This window comes from Plecotus auritus (assembly GCF_963455305.1).
Source record: "Plecotus auritus genome assembly, chromosome: X".
NCBI lineage: Eukaryota > Metazoa > Chordata > Mammalia > Chiroptera > Vespertilionidae > Plecotus > Plecotus auritus.
In genome coordinates, this window is record NC_137784.1 from 49,258,798 (window position 1) to 49,278,228 (window position 19,431).

General features: G+C 42.4%; 1 protein-coding gene across 1 annotated transcript in view; it reads right to left on the minus strand.

Moving 5' to 3' along the window:
* The window catches only part of EDA2R (ectodysplasin A2 receptor), a gene marked incomplete at both ends in the record, with an annotated part of 36,553 nt that extends 17,408 nt beyond the window's left edge, over nucleotides 1-19,145 (minus strand). The window contains one exon of the mRNA XM_080653511.1: nucleotides 19,075-19,145. Within this exon, the coding sequence (XP_080509637.1) occupies nucleotides 19,075-19,145 (71 nt within the window). The remainder of the gene's footprint in view (nucleotides 1-19,074) is intronic.
* Between the last annotated feature and the right edge of the window lie 286 nt (nucleotides 19,146-19,431).

The window sequence follows — 19,431 nt, forward strand, 5'->3', positions numbered from 1 at the left end:
GGAAGCTGCTTGCACAGCTGCTATTCCTTGGATGGGGTGGGCTGATCATGAGGCTGCTGCTCTTCAGATGGGGGCAGGTTGCCTGCGGCTGCTGCTCCTTGGACAGTGGTGGGCTCCTCACGTGGCAGCTGCACCTTGGATCAGGGCTGGCTGCATGCTGCTGCTGCTGTTCCTCAGATGAGGTGGGCTGCTCGTGAGGCTGCCACTTCTTGGACAGGGGCAGGTTGCTTGCATGGTTGTGGCTCCTTGTAGAGGTGCAGGCTACTCACAGAGCTTCTGCTCCTTGGATGGGGGACAGGCTGCTTGCGTGGCTGCTACTCCTCAGGTGGCAGTGAGGTGCACATGCAGCTACTGATCCTCAGATGGGGGCAGGCCGCTCTCCCAGCTGCTGCTTATTGGACAGGCTGCATGTGGCTGCTGCTCCTCAGACATGAGCAGTCTCCTCATGTGCCTGCTGCTCCTTGGACTGAGTCGGGCTGCTCAAGCGATTGCTGCTCCTCAAATGGGGGTGGGCTGCTTGCGGTGCTGTTGTTCTTTGTACAGGGGTGTCTGCTCACACAGCTGCTCCTCTTTGGATGGGGGAAGGCTCCTCGTGCGGCTGCTGCTCCTCGAATGGGGGCAGGTTGCTCGTGCAGCTGCTGCTCCTTGGACAGGTGCAGTGTGTGGGCTGTGCACAGCTGCTCCTCCTTGGATGGGGGTAGGCTGCTCACAGGGCTGCTGCTCCTTGGACAGGAGTGTGCTGCTCATGTGTCTGCTGCTCACGTGGTTGCAGTGCCCTAGGCTAAAGCATTGGGCCGGTCAGAGGGGAGCATGCTTCAGAATTCACGGGAGCCTGCACCCGGGGTTGCTGGAGACTTGTTGACCGTGGGACCATAGCTGAGGTAGCAGGTCCCTGGCGGGGGTGGTTGTAGAGTCCCAGTTGTTCTCTGAGGGCACCCTGGGTGGAGGTGAGGCTGGGATCCCATTACAGCAGCTCTCCCCTTCAAAAAGGCGAGGCCTCCGAGGATGAGCTGGTGTCCTGGTACTGTTTCCAATGATAGCAGAGTCTGCCTAGTTAGGTGAGCCTGGTTAGCCTTCCCCTGATGGTCCTGTGGGATATAATTGTGCCTCTCTCTCTCTCTCTCTCTCTCTCTCTCTCTCTCTCTCTCACACACACACACACACACACACACACACACACACACACCACATGACCACACACTCCTCTTTTGCTCCCTCACTCACTCACACTCTCTCCCTCACTGCCACCTTCTTCCTGCCTCTGTAGTTGGGTCTGGTGTGTTATTGACCCATTTGTGGATGGAGTTTCCTCTACAGGTGTCTTTTTTTTAAAAAAATATATTTTATTGATATTTCACAGAGAGGAAGGGAGAGGGATAGAGAGCTAGAAACATCGATCAGCTGCCTCCTGCACACCTCCCACTGAGGATGTGCCCGCAACCAAGGTACATGCCCTTGACAGGAATCAAACCCGGGACCTTTCAGTCCGCAGGCCGACACTCTATCCACTGAGCCAAACCGGTTTTGGCTACAGGTGTCTTTTTATGTGGCTTGTTCTCTAGCACCTGGCCAGACAGGATAAAATTCACCTTGACAAGACACAACACAGAGGAAACAAAGCACGAATGTACTCACGACACCAATAACCCCACTATAAGTGACCATATGAGAAAAGATAATTAGGGGAGAGCAAAGAGTGCACAAATGATATTGAAGAGAGAGAAAAAGATAAGAGAAAATAAAAAGGAGAATATATATATATATATATATATATATATATATATATATGTATGTATATATATATATATATATATATATATATATATATATATATATGGAAAACACCACAGAACCAATAGATAAACCAAAAAAATACAAACACCAAACACCTGGAAAGAGGGTGGGAGCAGAATCTGTAGAGGCTGAGCTTATATACAGAAAATAAGGTTAAGAATTGGATGAATATGGGGAGGACCTCAGTTCAGTATAGAGGGAGTGGAAAGGGGATGAGTGGATAAGAAAAAAGAGAATGAGAAGAAAATAATTAATAGTAATAATAATAATAATAATAATAATAATAATAAATTTACAAAAATTGATTTCAAAAATGGTATAAAAATAAAAAAATAGCAAACAAAAATAAAATAGAGTGATGGGAAAATGATGCAAAAAGAAATAGAAAATAAAGCAACAAACAAAAACAGGAAAACAAAGAAAAAAGAAGAAAAAAGAGATAACAAAATAATAATAAAATAATAAAAATAAAAATGAAAAAGTGAAGTGGCGTTCCTTTGACTGGCTTAAGATCCCAGTCTTCTGTCTGTACTATTTCTCAGTTTCCTCTTGCTGGGACTGAAGGACTCTCTTTAGGCCAGTCCCTTTGGACTCTCAGGGACTATTTAGATTTTTTTTTTAATCCTTTGTGCCATTCAGGGTGGAATCTGGATGTGGCTGTATTGGTTGCCTGGAGACTGGAGGGAGGTGCTAGCTCTTCAGGACAAAATGGCTGCCCAGGTCCTGGGCTCAGGTATGACTCAGCGCCAGACTCACTGCCACTTCTCCTGGACTCCCTCCTCTCCCCAGATTCCACAGTTCACACCTTCTCCTGCACCTCAGCCACAGATAAGTATCTGTATCCGAAAGGTCCTATGAACTAGGTTCAGTGAAGAAAGGCACCAGCCACAGAGAGGGGAATGACTGCGCCTCTGCACACTCCTCTCCTGCTAGCACTGGGTGGTCTCATCAGCCCTTCAGGCTGCCTGCTCTGGGTTCAGCCTTTCGTGACTGTGGACCCAGATCTAGAATCCCCTGCCATCCAGCAGTCCTGTGGACCTTCTTTCCATCATCAGATGCTGTGCCTGTCTCCAGGGATGCAGCTTGGTGCTGAGTAGATTCCCTCTGACCCTCTGGGCTCAGAGGTCTGGCAGACTCTCCTGCACAGATCTTGATTTTACCTTTCTCCCAGGATCCTCTGCCCTTCCCGGCTGCAAACTGTCTCACCAGCTGAGTCTCCTTTGCCAATTCGGGTTGGATGTTATTCGTTTCAGCTGTTCATTCTATTTGCTCTGGGACAAGGCTAGGGACATGTCCATCTATCTAATTTTTTAACTCTTGACACTCATGAAATCTATATCAAAATATTAGCTGAACATAATCTAAAGGAACAGAGACTTCAGTGACTACATATGGCAGTCTTTGCAAAAAATAGTTTGAAAAACACCTCAGCAAATAGACTACTATATTGACAAATAACAATTTTTAAAAGAGTATTATGCTAAGGAAAATAATCCAGCAACAGAAAGACAAATAACATATGATTTCACTTATATGTGGAATCTGATGAACAGAATAAACAAACAGACAAAATAGAAAAATACTTATAGATAAAAAGAACAGACTGACAGCTTTCAGAGGGGAGGGGGAATGGAGATTGGGTAAAAAAGGTGAAGAGATTAAGCAAAAAAATACTCATAGACACAGACAATAGTATGATGATTACTAGAAGGAAAGGGCAGTAGGGAGAGGTAGAAGAGGGTAAAGGGGGATAAATGGTGATGGAAAGAGACTTGACTTTGGGTGGTGAACACACAATATAGTAGATAGATGATGTATTATAGAACATACACTTGAAACCTATATAATTTTATTAACCAATGTCACCCCAGTAAATTCAATAAAATTTTGAAAACATAATAAAATAAAATAAAATAAATTATATAATTGAAAAAGGAATTATTTGTTACTACTTAAAAAAAAGACTATACAGCCCTAACCGGTTTGGCTCAGTGGATAGAGCATCAGCCTGCTAACTGAAGGGTTCCAGGTTCGATTCTGGTCAAGGGCATGTACCTTGGTTGTGGACACATCCCCGGTAGGGGGTTGTTGTGGAGCGAACGCAAGTGAACGATCACTGGAGTCCAAACCAAATTAAAATTTAGGGAGCTTTTAATAGCCGGCCGGCGACTGCTCTGCCTTTCTCCATGCAGGGAGTCCAGAGAGCAGCCACGACCCTTTATGCAGGACCACTTTTAAGCCCATTAACCACATCCTGTTTTTGCAGAGCAAGCAACCTAAGACAAAACAGTTTTTCCCAAGTAATGTCAGGGTCATGCCATTGATGACCATGTTATTCATAGGGTCATCCTGTTCTTCAGAAAGCTGACAGTGTTCTATCTTGCAAGGCTATTTTGTGAGGTGCAACAGGGAAGGGGCCATGAGACCATATCTCAAGGCCTGGCCTGTTGTCAGCACTGACAACTCTATCTGGGGCTTGGTCCACGGCCTCTCTAGAGTGCTCAAAAATTCTCACACTTTAACAGGGTGTGCAGGAGGCAGGTGATCCATGTTGCTCTCTCATCGATGTTTCTAAGTCTCTACCCCTCTACCTTCCCCTCTGTAAAATCAATAAAATATATTTTAAAAAAAGACTATACAAAAACACTACAAATAAATCAAGATGGAATCTTAATAAATGTTCACATATACTGCAGGAAATAAAGAAAAAACAGTGAAAGAAGAAACAGAAATCAAAGAAAATAATAATAAAATAGCAGAAATAAGCTCTAACGTATCAATAATTACCTTAAATATAAATGGTTTATGTACACCAATTAAAAGCAGAGATTTGTGTATTGGGTAAAAATAAATAGTCACAAATTTGTCTTCAATAATAATTACTTAAATGAATGGAGAATCATTTCTTTAAAAATTAAAAAGAGGGGTCCAAAAGATGGTGGCTGGCAGGATGGAGGTGAGGGAGAGGAAGTGAGTGAGTGAGGGTATGAAAGGACAGTGTGGCCCTGACCGGTTTGGCTCAGTGGATAGAGCGTCGGCCTGCGGACTGGAAGGTCCAGTCAAGGGCATGTACCTTGGTTGCGGGCACATCCCCAGTAGGGGGTATGCAGGAGGCAGCTGATCGATGTTCCTCTCTCATCGATGTTTCTAACTTTCTATCCCTCTCCCTTCCTCTCTGTAAAAAATCAATAAAATATATTTTTTTAAAAAAGAAAGGAGAGTGTGTGGATGTGCGTGGTGTGTGTGTGTGAGTGAGGGAGGGAAAGTTAAATCTGGCAGGAGCAGCAGGGGCTGGCAGACAGGCTCTCCTTGACAAGGAGAGACTACCACCGCTGCGGGCACTCCCTGGACTGCGGGACTCCAGCACGGAGCCCATGCCATCTTGAAGGAGAGAATGGCCTTTTTTAGGAACTCATTAGGACCACCACCCAGACAGGCCTTGGAAATGTCCTGCGACCCAGCAGCCACTCCAGCCAAAATCCTGCTACCACAGCTGTAGACCTGCGGTCCCTGGGACCTCCACCTCCAAAGGAGCACTGCTTGGCAGCAGTAAGTGCAACCCCCCCCCTCCCCAGCAGCAGAACTCCGGATTCCCAAGTATCCAGATTCGGGCCTTTCCAGCCGCACAGGGCACTCCATTCTTTAGGCAGTGCTTGAGAGCCGCTGAGAGGCGCCGAGTGTGTGATGCTGCACAGACAAGGGCGTGCAGCCCCACAGTAGAAATTCTGAATTCCCTCTTCCTGGATAACTGCCCACATTCACCCTAGCAGCTCAACCGCGGTGCCAGGACCACTCAGAGTACATCAGAACTCTGCGCCCAGCAAGCGACCTCCACAGATGCGAAGTTCCAACAGGCAGGCACCCTGAGCCCATCTACCCACAGGGCGCTAGTGGGAGCCACTGTAAGCTCTCCCTGGGTACGATCTTGAACAAGCGGGGGTGCACACCCCCCAGCAGTAGAAGTTTTGAACTCACTCATCCTGAATACCGGCCCACAGGTGCCTCAATTGCGCGGCTACAGTGCCAGGGACCTTCAGAGTCCTTCAGTGTGCCTCGCTGGCAAACATACTGTGGGTGGTCCTGTGAGCTGCCACTGGGAGTAAGCGCCTGTCCACCAAAGGTGCAACAGCAAAAGCTGGGTCTACCCACCCCAATACTGCAGAAATCTTGGCAACACAGTCATGCTTTCCCAAAGAGCAGGCCCCTCGAGCCCCATGCAAGAAAAAAAAGAAAAAAAAAAAACACGCAAGTCCCAGAAGTACATAGAGTCCCAAAAAATTTGAACCCCAAAAGACGGATACCAAACACATCATAATTAGATTGGTGAACACCAACGACAAAGTAAGAATCCTAAAGGCTGCCAGAGAGAGACAGAAAGTTACTTACAAAGGGTCTCCTATCAGAATATCAACTGATTTCTCAACAGAAACACACCAGGCCAGAAGGGAATGGAATGAAATATACAAAGTGATGCAAATCAAGGGACTGAATCCAAGAATACTATACCCAGCAAGGCTATCATTCAAAATTGAAGGTGGAATCAGGAGCTTCACAGACCAAAAAGGGCTAAGAGAGTTTATCACTACCAAGCCAGAAGTGCAAGAAATGCTAAAGGGACTGCTGTAAAAAGAAGAAAGAGAAAGGCAAGAAGAAACACAAACACTAAGGAAAAACATGACAACAAACATGTACTTGTCAATAATAACATTAAACATAAATGGATTAAATGCACCAATCAAAAGACATAGGGTAGCTGAATGGATAAGAAAACATGACCCACATATTTGCTGTCTACAAGAGACCCACCTCAGAGCAAAGGATTCACACAGACTGAGAGCAAAGGGATGGAAAAACATTTTTCAGGCAAATGGAAATGAGAAAAAAGCTGGGGTAGCAATACTTATATCTCACAAAATAGACCTCAAAGTAAAGTCCATAACAAGAGATAAGGAAGGCCACTACATAATACTAAAGGGAGCAATTGAACAAGAAGATATAACTCTGGTAAACATATATGCACCCAATGCAGGAGCACCCAAATATATAAAAAATCTCCTGGAAGATATCAAGGAAGAGAGCGACAACAATACATTCATAGAAGGGGACTTTAATACACCACTGACATCACTGGATAAACCTCTAGACAAAAAAATCAGCAAAGAAAGAGCAATTATAAATGACACACTAGATCAGATAGACCTAATTGACATCTTCAGAGCATTTCACCCCAAAGCCACGGAGTATACATTCTTCTCAAATGCACATGGGAAATTTTCAAAAATAGACCACATATTGGGTCACAAGCAAAGTATCCCTAAATTCAAAAAGATTGGAATCATATCAAGCATTTTCTCAGACCACAATTGTATAATATTAGAAATAAACTACAATAAAACATTCCAAAAAATTCAAACACTTGGAAGCTGAATAGCATGCTACTAAACAATGATTGGGTTATCAATGAGATCAAAGAAGAAATTTAAAAAAATCCTGGAGACTAATGACAATAAAAACAAAACATTGCAAATCCTATGGGACACAATGAGAGCAGTCCTGAGAGGGAAGTTTATAGCTCTACAGGCCTACCTCAAAAAACAAGAAAAAATGGTAATAAATTATCTAACTCAGCAATTCAAAGAATTAGAGAGAGAGAGCAACAAGAAAAGCCCACAGTGAGCAGAAGGAAAGAAATAATAAAGATCAGAGCAGAAATGAACGACATAGAGACCAAAAAATTAATACAAAAGAACAAGGAAACCAAGAGCTGGTTCTTCGAAAGGATAAACAAGATTGATAAACCTCTAGCCAGGCTCACCAAGAAGCAAAGAGAGAGGACCCAAAAAAACAAAATTAGAAATGAAAGAGGTGAAATAACAACAGACCCCGTAGAAGTACAAAGGATTGTTAAAAAATTCTATGAACAACTCTATTTTAACAAACTAGACCACCTTGAGTAAATGGACACATTACTAGAAAAATACAACCTTCCAAAACTTACTCAGGAAGATTCTAAAAATCTCAATAGGCTGATAACTATGGAAGAAATTGAATCAGTCATCAAAAAGCTTCCAGCAAGCAAAAGCCCGGGGCCAGACGGCTTACAGGGGAGTTTTACCAAACATTCAAGGAAGAACTAATACCTATCCTCCTCAGACTATTCCAGAAAATTCAGGAGGAAGGAACACTTCCAAGCTCCTTCTATGACACCAGCATCACCCTAATACCAAAACCACATAAAGATAACACAATGAAAGAGAATTGCAGGCCAATACCCTTCATGAACATAGATGACAAAATCCTCAACAAAATTCTAGCAAATCGATTCCAGCAGTACATCAGAAAGATCATACACCATGACCAAGCAGGATTTATCCTGGGGATGCAAGGATGATACAATATTTGCAAATCAATAAACGTGATACTCATATAAACAAATTGAGAGATAAAAATCATATAGTCATATCAATTGATACAGAAAAAGCATTTGACAAAATCCAACACCCTTTCTTGATAAAAACTATCAGCAAGGTGGGAATAGAAGGATCATACCTCAACATAATAAAAGCTATATATGACAAACCTACAGCCAACATCATACTCAATGGGCAAAAACTAAAACCATTTCCCCTAAGAACTAGAACAAGACAGGGATGCCCACTCTCACCACTCCTGTTCGACACCATACTGGAAGTATTAGCCATTGCAATTAGACAAGAAGAAGAAATAAAAGGCATAAAAATTGGAAAAGAAGAAGTAAAACTGTCCTTATTTGCAGATGACATGATACTGTACATAGAAAACCCAAAAGACTCCATCAAAAAACTATTATACTTAATAAATGAATTCGGCAATGTAGCAGGATACAAAATTAAAGCCAAGAAATCTATGGCATTTCTATACACCAATAATGAACTTACAGAAAGAGAGACTAAAAAAGCAATCCCATTTACCATTGCACCAAAAAAATTAAGATACCTAGGAATAAACTTAACTAAGGAGTTAAAAGACCTATACACGGAAAACTATAGGACACTGAAAAAAGAGATAGAGGAAGATGTAAACAGATGGAAGAACATACCATGTTCATGCATTGGTAGAACCAACATCATCAAAATGTCCTTACTACCCAAAGCAATCTATAAATTCAATGCACTTCTGATTAAAATACCAACGGCATATTTTACAGACCTAGAATGAACCTTCAAAAACCTCATCTGGAATAAAAAAAAAATACCCCAAATACCTGCAGCAATCCTGAGAAAGAAGAACAAAGTAGGGGGGATCTCAATACCAGGTATCAAGCTGTATTACAAAGCCACTGTTCTTAAAACAGCCTGGTACTGGCACAAGAACAGACATATAGACCAATGGAACAGAACAGAGAACCCAGAAATCGACCCAAACCACTATGCCCAATTAATATTTGACAAAGGAGTCATGAACATACAATGGAGTCAAGACAGTCTCCAACACATGGTGTTGGCAAAATTGGACAGATACATGCAAAAAAATAAAAAGAAACTGGATCACCAACTTTCACCATACACCAAAAAATAAACTCAAAGTGGATAAAGGACGTAAACATAAGACGGGAAACCATAAAAATACTAGAGGAATCCACAGGCAGAAATATCTCAGACATATGCCGAAGGAACTTCTTCACTGATACTGCTCCTAGAGCAATGGAAAATAAAGAGAAAATAAAAAAATGGGACTAAATCAAAATAAAAAGCTTTTGCACAGCAAAGGAAATCATCAATAAAACAACAAGAAAGCCCACTGCATGCGAGAACATATTTGCCAATGATATCAACCATAAGGGTTTATTCTCCAACATTTACAGAGAACTCATACAACTTAACAAAAGGAAGATAAACAACCGAATCAAAAAATGGGCAACTGATCTAAATAGACAATTTTCGAAAGAAGAGAGAAGGAAGGCCAAGAGACATATGAAAACCTGTTCAAAGTCACTAATCATCAGGGAGATGCAAATGAAAACAACAATGCGGTCCTACGTTACATCTGTCAGAATGGCTATCATCAACAAACCAACAAACGACATGTGTTGGCGAGGATGTGGAGAAAAAGGAACTCTTTTGCACTACTGGTGGGAATGCTGACTGGTGCAGCCACTGTGGAGAACAGTATGGAGTTTCCTCAAAAACTAAAAATGGAACTCCCATTTGACCCAGTGATCCCACTTCTAGGAATATATCCCAAGAAACTTGAAACACCAATCAGAAAGGATATGTGCACCCCTATGTTCATAGCAGCACAATTCACCATAACTAAGATTTGGAAACAGCCTAAATGCCCATAAGCAGATGAGCGGATTAAAACTGTGGTACATCTACACAATGGAATACTACGCTGCAGTAAAAAAGGAGTTCCTAACATTTGCAACAACATGGATGGAACGGGATAGCATTATGCTAAGTGATATAAGCCAGACAGAGAAAGATAAATATCACATGATGTCACTCATTTGTGGAATATAATGAATGGCATAGCCTGATGAACAAGAATAGATCCAGAGACTGAGAAACGTTGATCAGAACCTCAGACCTCAAGGAAGGAAGGGGTCGGTGGGAGTAAGGGGGAGAGATCAACCAAGGGACTTGTGTGTATGCATATGAGCCTAATCAATGGACACAGACAACAGGGGGTGGGGCATGAGTGGGGGGTGGGAGGTAATAAAGACACATATGTAAAAATATAATAATAAAAAAATAAAAAAATAGAAAAGAAATTGTGAGGTAACCAGAACCCCAAGAATGCCTGAGAACGTCTTTCTTGCCATGCTATTAGTCATCAGCTGTATGGTAATGTTACCTGGGGAAAATGGGGAAGTATTTTGGACTTATGTTCCTGACCCTTCATGGGTAAGAGCCCTTACGTGGGCTGATCCCCTGCCTAATGTAGTCATCAATAATTCCAAACACCTTAGTCATCCAGGAGGACCATGGGTGGGGCAAGGAAGTATAATTATACAGGGGTCGCCACCCAGCTTCCCTTTTGTATGACACAAAATCAAACCACTTCTCCTTTGTGTGAAAAATTAAAGAGAGGTTTCTGGCTTGCGTGGACACCAAAGGAAGGAACTATCACCACTTGCTCCTGGGAGAGGTGCAGAAAATGTAACTAAGACCTTGTCTATACAAAAAGAAATTGACAACCAGTTTGAAATGTAATTGCCATGGCTTAGAGCAAAGAATATCCTTACATGATATTATTCTACAATTTCATTATAATTTTTCCCAGATTTGTACTACCCCCATTACCTATAATAGTACCTCGCACCCTTGGGAATCAATAAAAAATCATCTTTTTGTGCTTGGAGACAAAGGTAACACATCTCTTGATATTTTAGAATTACAACAGCATAATGTACAATTATCCCAAACAAACTTACAAACTAACTCTTTGAATGTCTGGCAGCAATTTAAAAAGGACATGAAAGGATTTAATCCCTTCCACTGTGTAGAGGGCCCCCTGGGAAAGCACCTGAGCATTCTATATTGGCCCCTCTTACACTTTTGGCCAAGAGGTACCCTTTCTCACAATCCAATTGCCCACAGCTGTTTCCTGTGCTTTCTGTTCATGCTGAGGTTGAAGCCTCGTGGTGGCTGGTACCATGGATCTGTCTCTTGCCCAGTGGGGTGAGCTGGGCCCTGCCTGGAGAAAAAACCTGGGTTCCCCAAGATATGTGATCAGTGCTGGGCCCCCCCCCCCCAGCACACGAGGGGATCCCACGGCAGGTGCTGGGCGTGGAGGTTATGGGGGCATAGGCTACCAAGGAGACAGAACTGAACATCACATCACCCTGCTTGGCCCCGGAAGATGGCTAGTTAGCCAGAGATGGGTAAGATTCCTCAGGGAAGGAACAACCTCAGACAGGCACCATCGCCGAGGGGCCATCAGGAGAGAACTTGGGGATCAACAGAGGTGGGGCACAGACCCTCACCCCCCAACTTTGCAGGGACCTGAACACTCACCCCTTCTGAGGGAGGTCTCCTGCCCCCATGGCTGCTTCGCTTCCCATGCTCAGCACAAATCGGGACCCAGGTAACAGACAGAGACTTGGCCGACAGCAGCTGCCCTCTCACTGCAACAAGACGTGTTTGAGTTGTCTTGTACCCATGATGTGGGGAAGTGGGTTTTTGATATCTAAATCCAGCCCAGCACCAGGAATGCTCAGGGCCTACTCAAGAAGGCAAATAATCCTTCCCCCTAATATTTATAGGGTAAAATAAGATTGCTGTTAGAGTATTAAATGTGACGGTAAAATAGTAGTCAAGTTCTCAGACTAATTTAAGTTGGCTAATTGAAATAAGTGAATATTCTAGAAAAATTAATGGTACTGGACAAAAAGCTGTTCCTAAGGTGTTAACTAAAATTTTTATTGGTAGTTCATCTCATGGTAAAATTGCATAACATGTAATTAACCTAAAGCAGTCATATTTTAGTGCAAAAATTAAAATTTAAAAGCTATCAAGACTACATTATAAAATTTCCAAAAGCCTCCTAATATTTAAATCAAAAAAGGGGGGATAGTAGAAGAATATCATGTAAGGAAAAATATCCTATAAGTAAATTACATCTAGAAAATTTTTGCTTTAGAAAATTAACTTTCATTTGAAATGCTAATAGCAAGACACCCATGAACAACACACATGGTGTCTAAACAAGCCAAAGGAAAATTGTTTGGGCAAAAAATCAAAAAGGATCCCAAGTTAAATTTATAGAAAAGATTCCTTTACTAACCTTTGGTAGAGAATATGTTTGTATATTTTCAGAAAACACCTCCAAGACCAGGGGTCCTCAAACTTTTGAAACAGGGACCAGTTCACTGTCCCTAAGACCGTTGGAGGGCCGGACTATAGTTTAAAATAAAACTATGAACAAATTCCTATGCGCACTGCGGGCCTGGGATGAGTCGGCTGTTAAGCAGGACAGGCAGCGGCACCCGGCAGGCCGGGTAAATGTCCTCGGTGGGCCGCATGTGGCCCGCGAGCCATAGTTTGAGGATGCCTGTCCAAGACCATATGGATTCCTGCAACAGAGAGGAATTGACAGGACTGCTCCAGCCATGAAGAGAAACAGTCCAGAGATGAAAGACGCTGATGACGCCTTGCCATACTAGCAGTCAGCAGCTGTGCATCGTGGCAGGTTGCCCATGACCAAACCAGAGAGGGTCAGATCTGCATTACCACCATTTGTCCACCATCCAGAACTGAAATATCATCGCTGACATGTACACATAAGAAACTGTTTGACATTGAAATTGGGACTCAAAAGAACTGTTGACCCAGAAAGAAACTCACTACGGACTGATTCATTTGCCTCCCAGCATAACCATTATTGCTTGTCTCATTTTTGGTTCTTATAAATGTATTTCTAGTATCACATAATCTCACTCATCTAGGGGAAATAATGAACAACATAAACTGATGAACAAAAGCAGACCCGGAGACAGGGAAGCATCGATGAGACTGTCAAACCTCAGAGGGAAGGTAGGGGAGGGTGGGGTAAGGGGGAGAGATCAACCAAAGGACTTGTATGCATGCATATAAACCTAACCAGTGGTCACGGACAACAGGGGGGTGGAGGCATGCGTGGGGAGGGGTTTGGGATGGGAATGGGAGGATGAGGACAAATATGTGATACATTAATCAATAAAGAAATTAATAAAAAATAATAATAATAATAAAAATTAAAAAGAAACAAATTACCATAAAATATTATATTGAGAATCCTCTTTCCTAATTGGGAGGTAAAGTAAATTCTTCCAAATAATCAAAGCCCCCAAAATTCTTTAGCTAGTAACTGGTTTTATAACCAGAGAAACAGTGATCTTATTTATTAATTTTACCAAGCTAGCACAATTATGATACAAATTTTGACGTTTGTAGTGCTATAAGCGCATTTATTTATTATAAATAAAATATTAATTTATAAAACATAAAAGGGTATTTAAACCAAAGTTACAATCAATAATGTTTTTCTTGGGAATGTAAGATATTTTAATTTTTGTAATGTATTAATATATGTCATCAAATTAATATGTGAAATGGAAAATATATGAAATTGTCAAAAGATGATAAAATGAAAGAAAATTCAAAACAATTTCTGATTTTTAAAAATTTTATACTTTATATAAATTATTTTTAAAATTCTCTTTATTGTGCTACATGCTTGTCTACTCAGCTGCCTTATTTGAGTCAAGAATTTTATCTAATAAAATAGTAATATGCAAATTGACCGTCACTCCAACACACAAGGTGGCTGCCTCCATGTGGACACAAGATGGCCACCACAAAATGGCCGGCAGGGGAGGGCAGTTGGGAGGGACCAGGCCTGCAAGGGAGGACAGTTAGGGGTGAATAGGCTGGCAGAGGATGGCAATTGGGGGTGACCAGGCCTATAGGGGAGGGCAGTTAGGGGGACAAAGCCTGCAGGGGAGGGCAGTTGCGGGGACCAGGCTTGCAGGGGAGGGCAGTTGTGGGGAACCAGGCCTGCAGGGAAGGGCAGTTAGGGATGACCAGGCTGGCAAGTGAGGGCAGTTAGGGGTGACTGGGCCAGCAGGGGAGGGCAGTTGGGGGCAACCAGGCCTGCAGGGGAGGACAGTTAGGGGTGACCAGGCTGGCAGGGGAGGGAAGTTAGGGGTGATCAGGCTTGCAGGGGAGAGCTGTTAGGGGCAATCGGACTGGCACGGGAGCAGTTAGGTGTCGATCAGGCTTGCAGGGCAGTGGTTAGGGGGTGATCAGGCTGGCAAGCAGAAGCGGTTAGGGGTAATCAGGCAGGCAGGCAGGTGAGTGGTTGGGAGTCAGCAGTCCTGGATTGTGTGTCCTGGGCAGTCGAACATCCCTCAAGGGGTCCCCGATTGGAGAGGGTGCAGGCTGGGCTGAGGGACACCCCCCCCATGCATGAATTTCGTGCACTGGGCCTCTAGTGAACTATAAAAAATGAGTAAAACAGAAAAGCAATCAATAAAAAACAATTCATAAAATTGGAAATGCAAATAGACAAATAAACACAAAAATATTTGGATTTTTCTCTAGCAAAGAATAAAAAAAATTTCATAAAGTTCTTATAAATTAGTAATTTAATGTTACAAAGGAAGGCATAAAATTAATAGATGACAAAAACATGCATTATTCATGTGTGATTAAGCATCTGGGATTTAAGAATTCTATGCACTGTTGAAAATAAATGTAATTTCAATGAAAATTAGTAAAAAATAAGAAGTGTTGGCCATGGCTGAGTAGCTCAGTTGGTTCGAGTGTCATCCCAATACGCCAAGGTTGTGGGTTCAATCTTTGGTCAGGCCACATACAAGCATCAATGTATGAATGCATAAATAAGTGGAGCAACAAATCTCTCTCTCTCTTTCTCCCTCTGTCTCTAAAATAAATAAATAAAAAATAAAAAATATTATCTGCTAATATATTTCAAGAATCTTAAAACTGTATGCATTACATAGCTTGGCAATTATACTTCTAGAAATATGTCCTGAAAAATAATTTTGATTTTTCTTCAAATAATTATTTGCATTGGTGTTTACAATTCATATGAATGCACTTTAAAACAAAATAAAAGTAACTATAAAAACAAAGATGTGTCAGATTCTGTTAGCTGCTTATTCAAAATTCACTATTCATTTTTTCCTCCCTTTCTAACAGAACATTGATTTCTTTCTTGGTGACAAGTTGACCTGCCACAAAAACTGATTCTTCATTGGTCTTAGTTAATCATGGCAATCCCATTTCTATTTGGCAGGTACTCATTTAGCTTCTATTGCAGTATAAAGATACTTAAAGCACGCAGTTCTGGTCCATAAAATATAACTGAAAATCTCTGGGAGTTCTAGGAAAATCCTTCTTCCCTAATAACAGTCAAGCTACATTTCCCCTGAACCTTCTTCCTGACTTTTACTGTAGTGTGAATATGTGATGTTTTGGGTTGTGGCAACCAAGAGGCCACAAACATGAGGACAAAACAGCAAGGTGCCCAAGATGAAGGATAAAAAGAACCTTCAAAAAGTTGTTGATCTGCCCAACTAACCACAAAGCTCTCTGCCTCCAAACTTCATTAAATAAATAAATGTGCTATTGTTCAAGCTGTTGCGTTTTTTTTTTGTTTGTTTGTTTGTTTGTTACTTTTAACTTAGTACATCAAAATGGAGTCAACGATGAACTAATTTGCCCACAGGAAGCTGGGACTCAAATCCAGGTGTATCTGGTTTATTTTTACTGAACCATTCTTACTTTGAGAAAGTCACTTATCCTCTGTCTTTGAATCTTATTTTCCTCATCCAAAACCTATAAGGCTGATAATACCATCTTGGTGAGTCTGAGAGCTAAATGAGATAATGCACGTGAGAGCTCATTACAAGGTATAGACTGCCAAATAAGTATAAGCTATTTATATATAAAGGTTTTTCAGGAGCACAGTATTGCAATTCATTCATTTTCTCTGAGCTTTCTAGTGGTGAAGAAAAAAATGGTACCAGAGAGGTGCTTAGACAAATATACATTTAATCATGGGCAATTTTTTGAGAGTTTGATAAGCAGTTTGACATATAGAAACACTTATTGTTCTCCCTTGGAGAAGTTCAGATAGCTTTACAGATAAAGATCATGTACATGACAGAAACTACGGCCCACAGCTGGACCATCAGCCTGTGGACTGAAGGGTCATAGGTTCGGTTCACATGCCCAGGTTGTGGGCTCAATACCCAGTAGAAGGCATGCAGGAGGCAACTGATCAATGATTCTCTCTCATCATTGATGTTTCTGTCTCTCTCTCACTCTCCCTTCCACTCTGAAATCAATAAAACCATATTAAAAAAGAGATCAATGTGATATTTAAAATAGATTTTGTAGGAGATTAAAGGTGGAAGTTACATTCACCTCCTCCTAGAACCAAAGTGAATTACAACTAAAATATAGAAAAAGCCACGTGAATAACCAACTGAAGAGTAGCCGGACAGCAGTTTTATAACTAAGGATTTACAGAAGCCACATAGAGACTAGTAGGAATTGTGGAGATGTGAAAAGGGCTGGCCCCACACCCATGGGGGGTGGCTGAGATTTTGGAGGGATATCTCAGCTGCAAAGGTTCCCCCTTAGGAGCATGGGATCTCAACCCTACAGCAGGGTCCCCTGCCCAGAGCACCAGAGCAAGGAAGAGTAGCCCACACAACATTTCGCTGTGAAAATCAGTAACAATTCTGTCAGCCAGGGAGACAGGAGTCTGCTAGAAACCCAGGAGTCCTCTTAAAGGTCCACAGCACAAAATCTCATTCACAACCACTCACCCAGGGCTTCAGCAGAAGGAAGGTGGCTTGAAGCAGAATAGAGTCCTCTGAGGAAAGACTAAGTTGCGTGACTCTGGGAAGAAAGCTGAAGGGATAGCCACCAGGGTCCCTGTGCTTTCTTTTCCCATCCCAAAGACACCATCTTTCTTGGGTGGAACATTCCCCTCCATTGGACATCACCCTCAGGGAATGCAATAGCCCCACCCTCTGGACTCCCAGAGCTTACACTTTGTAGGACAGTTAGATGCTTGGGTCACGTGAATAATCAACTAAAGAGTAGTCCAGAAGGATTCAGTGGATGTCAGAGACAGAGTTGTGTGGCACTGGGGTGGAGGTCATTTGCCTTCCCTTCCTGAAAGCCTTACCAGAACAGTCTTCCCATGGGAGATCTACTAGCCCCACCCTCCTGACTCCAGCATCCCTGCCCTGCAGAGCTAGGGTTGTCAAGGAGGTCCAGAGGCGGACTGAATTGTGTGGCTCTAAAATGGGGGCATTTTCCCACACGTGTTCCCCGCCTGTGCAAAACCATCTCTTCCTACAAACATTGTTTTGTTTAGGCCTGATGAATGCTGCTGGCCTCACCCTGACAATTCCCTGAGATGCCAGCCCACCACAAAGGTCCACAGGCATCTGGTGGATGGTGGCAGGCCTTGGTGTACCCTGGAACTTTTGCTGATTGGACTGAAACCCGTAACTGGAACTAAGTTTGAATCTATATCAATCTAGTAAACACCATTCACTGAGAACCTATTTCACACAATTCCAGAGATTTTTTTCAGTGACTGACTTAAAAGGCAGCTGGCAGGCAGAGGCAAGTGAAGGTGGAACTGAGGATGCCTTGAGCACTTTTAAGACTTACCACTAGGTTTGGTGATGGTGAAATCCATCCTTGGTGTGCACCTTGGCCTCTCCTATGCACAAATAGGCCCAGTAAAGGCTGCAACAAACTGTGGGTCAATTTGAAGCACCAAACATCTCAAGGCCAGTCACAAGTAGTATCTGACATTGGCCTGCAATACAGTCCCTCCTAAGAGGCCCCAGAAACAACACACCCAGTGACAGGTTTCAGATCACATAAGAGCAGGACCCAATTAGCTCCACAAGTAGCACCTCCAAAGGGAGATCTCAGCAGGAACCAGACCCTGCTAGTGACGATTCCACTTCATATGGTCAGCACATACACAATAGCTCATATGCTCTGGCAAAGGATAATTCCCACAGTTAGGCAGCCTGAGGGTTGACCACTCACAGAGGAGCCAACAGCAATCAAGACTCAACTACAATAATAGGGCTCATATAACCCACAAATGAGACATTCTTAGATCATCTTGCTTGGGTGATAAGGGAGCCTGTGCTACTGGTACCCACAGGACACCTTGCATAAAGCCACCAAACTAAGACTGGGAGACATAGTACATCTACCCAATACACAGAAACAAATAGAAAAAGGCAGCCAAAAAAGGAAACAAAGAAACATGTCGCAAATAAACAAACAGGATAAATCCCCAGAAAACAATAATTAAATGAAATAGAGGCAAACAATCTACCAGATACCAAGCTCAAAGCAATGGTTATAAGGATGCTCAGGAAACTTGGACTTAAAAAGAGATATTAAGCATAAAAGAAGACGTAGAAACAAAAAAGAACCAGTCATAAATGAATACAAGATCTGAGATGAAGAATACACTAGAAGGAATCAACAGTAGGTTAGATGAAGCCAAGGACCAAACCAGTGATTTAGAAGACAAGGTAGCAGAAAACAACCTCCTCTGACCCTCACCTTGGGAGGCTGACTTCTTGTTGGAGCTATAACAGCTATTGTTATAATCTTTGGATTCCATATTTTGCCCATTGAACTGTATTAAGCACATGTGGGGCTCTCCCAATCTTGGACCCTCTCTATGGCCAGATGGTTCCTAAGATGTAACAGAAGAAATATTCTGACCACCAGGACTTACCTTGGAGAGCTCTTGTCCAGGGCCACACAGTTGGCAAGTGACACACTGTCCCCATTGGTCCCAATATTCATTTTCTGGCAATCCACGGTGGGAGGGCTATGGGTACAGAACACAAAAAAACTAGGGACCTAGTAGAAATAGATTGCAAGGTAAGTAGTAGCTTCTATGTCACTTGATTCATGTGTCTTCTTAATCTTATTTATTTATTTATTTATTTATTTTTCAAAATTTCTGTGTACTCTTACTAGGTATACCGGTTAATAATGGTGGATTTTGTAATCAAAGAAAACACGATAACTTCAAGAGGGACATCAAAAGTGCTTTATTCAAAGTAATGTGCATCGCTAGCTACACATT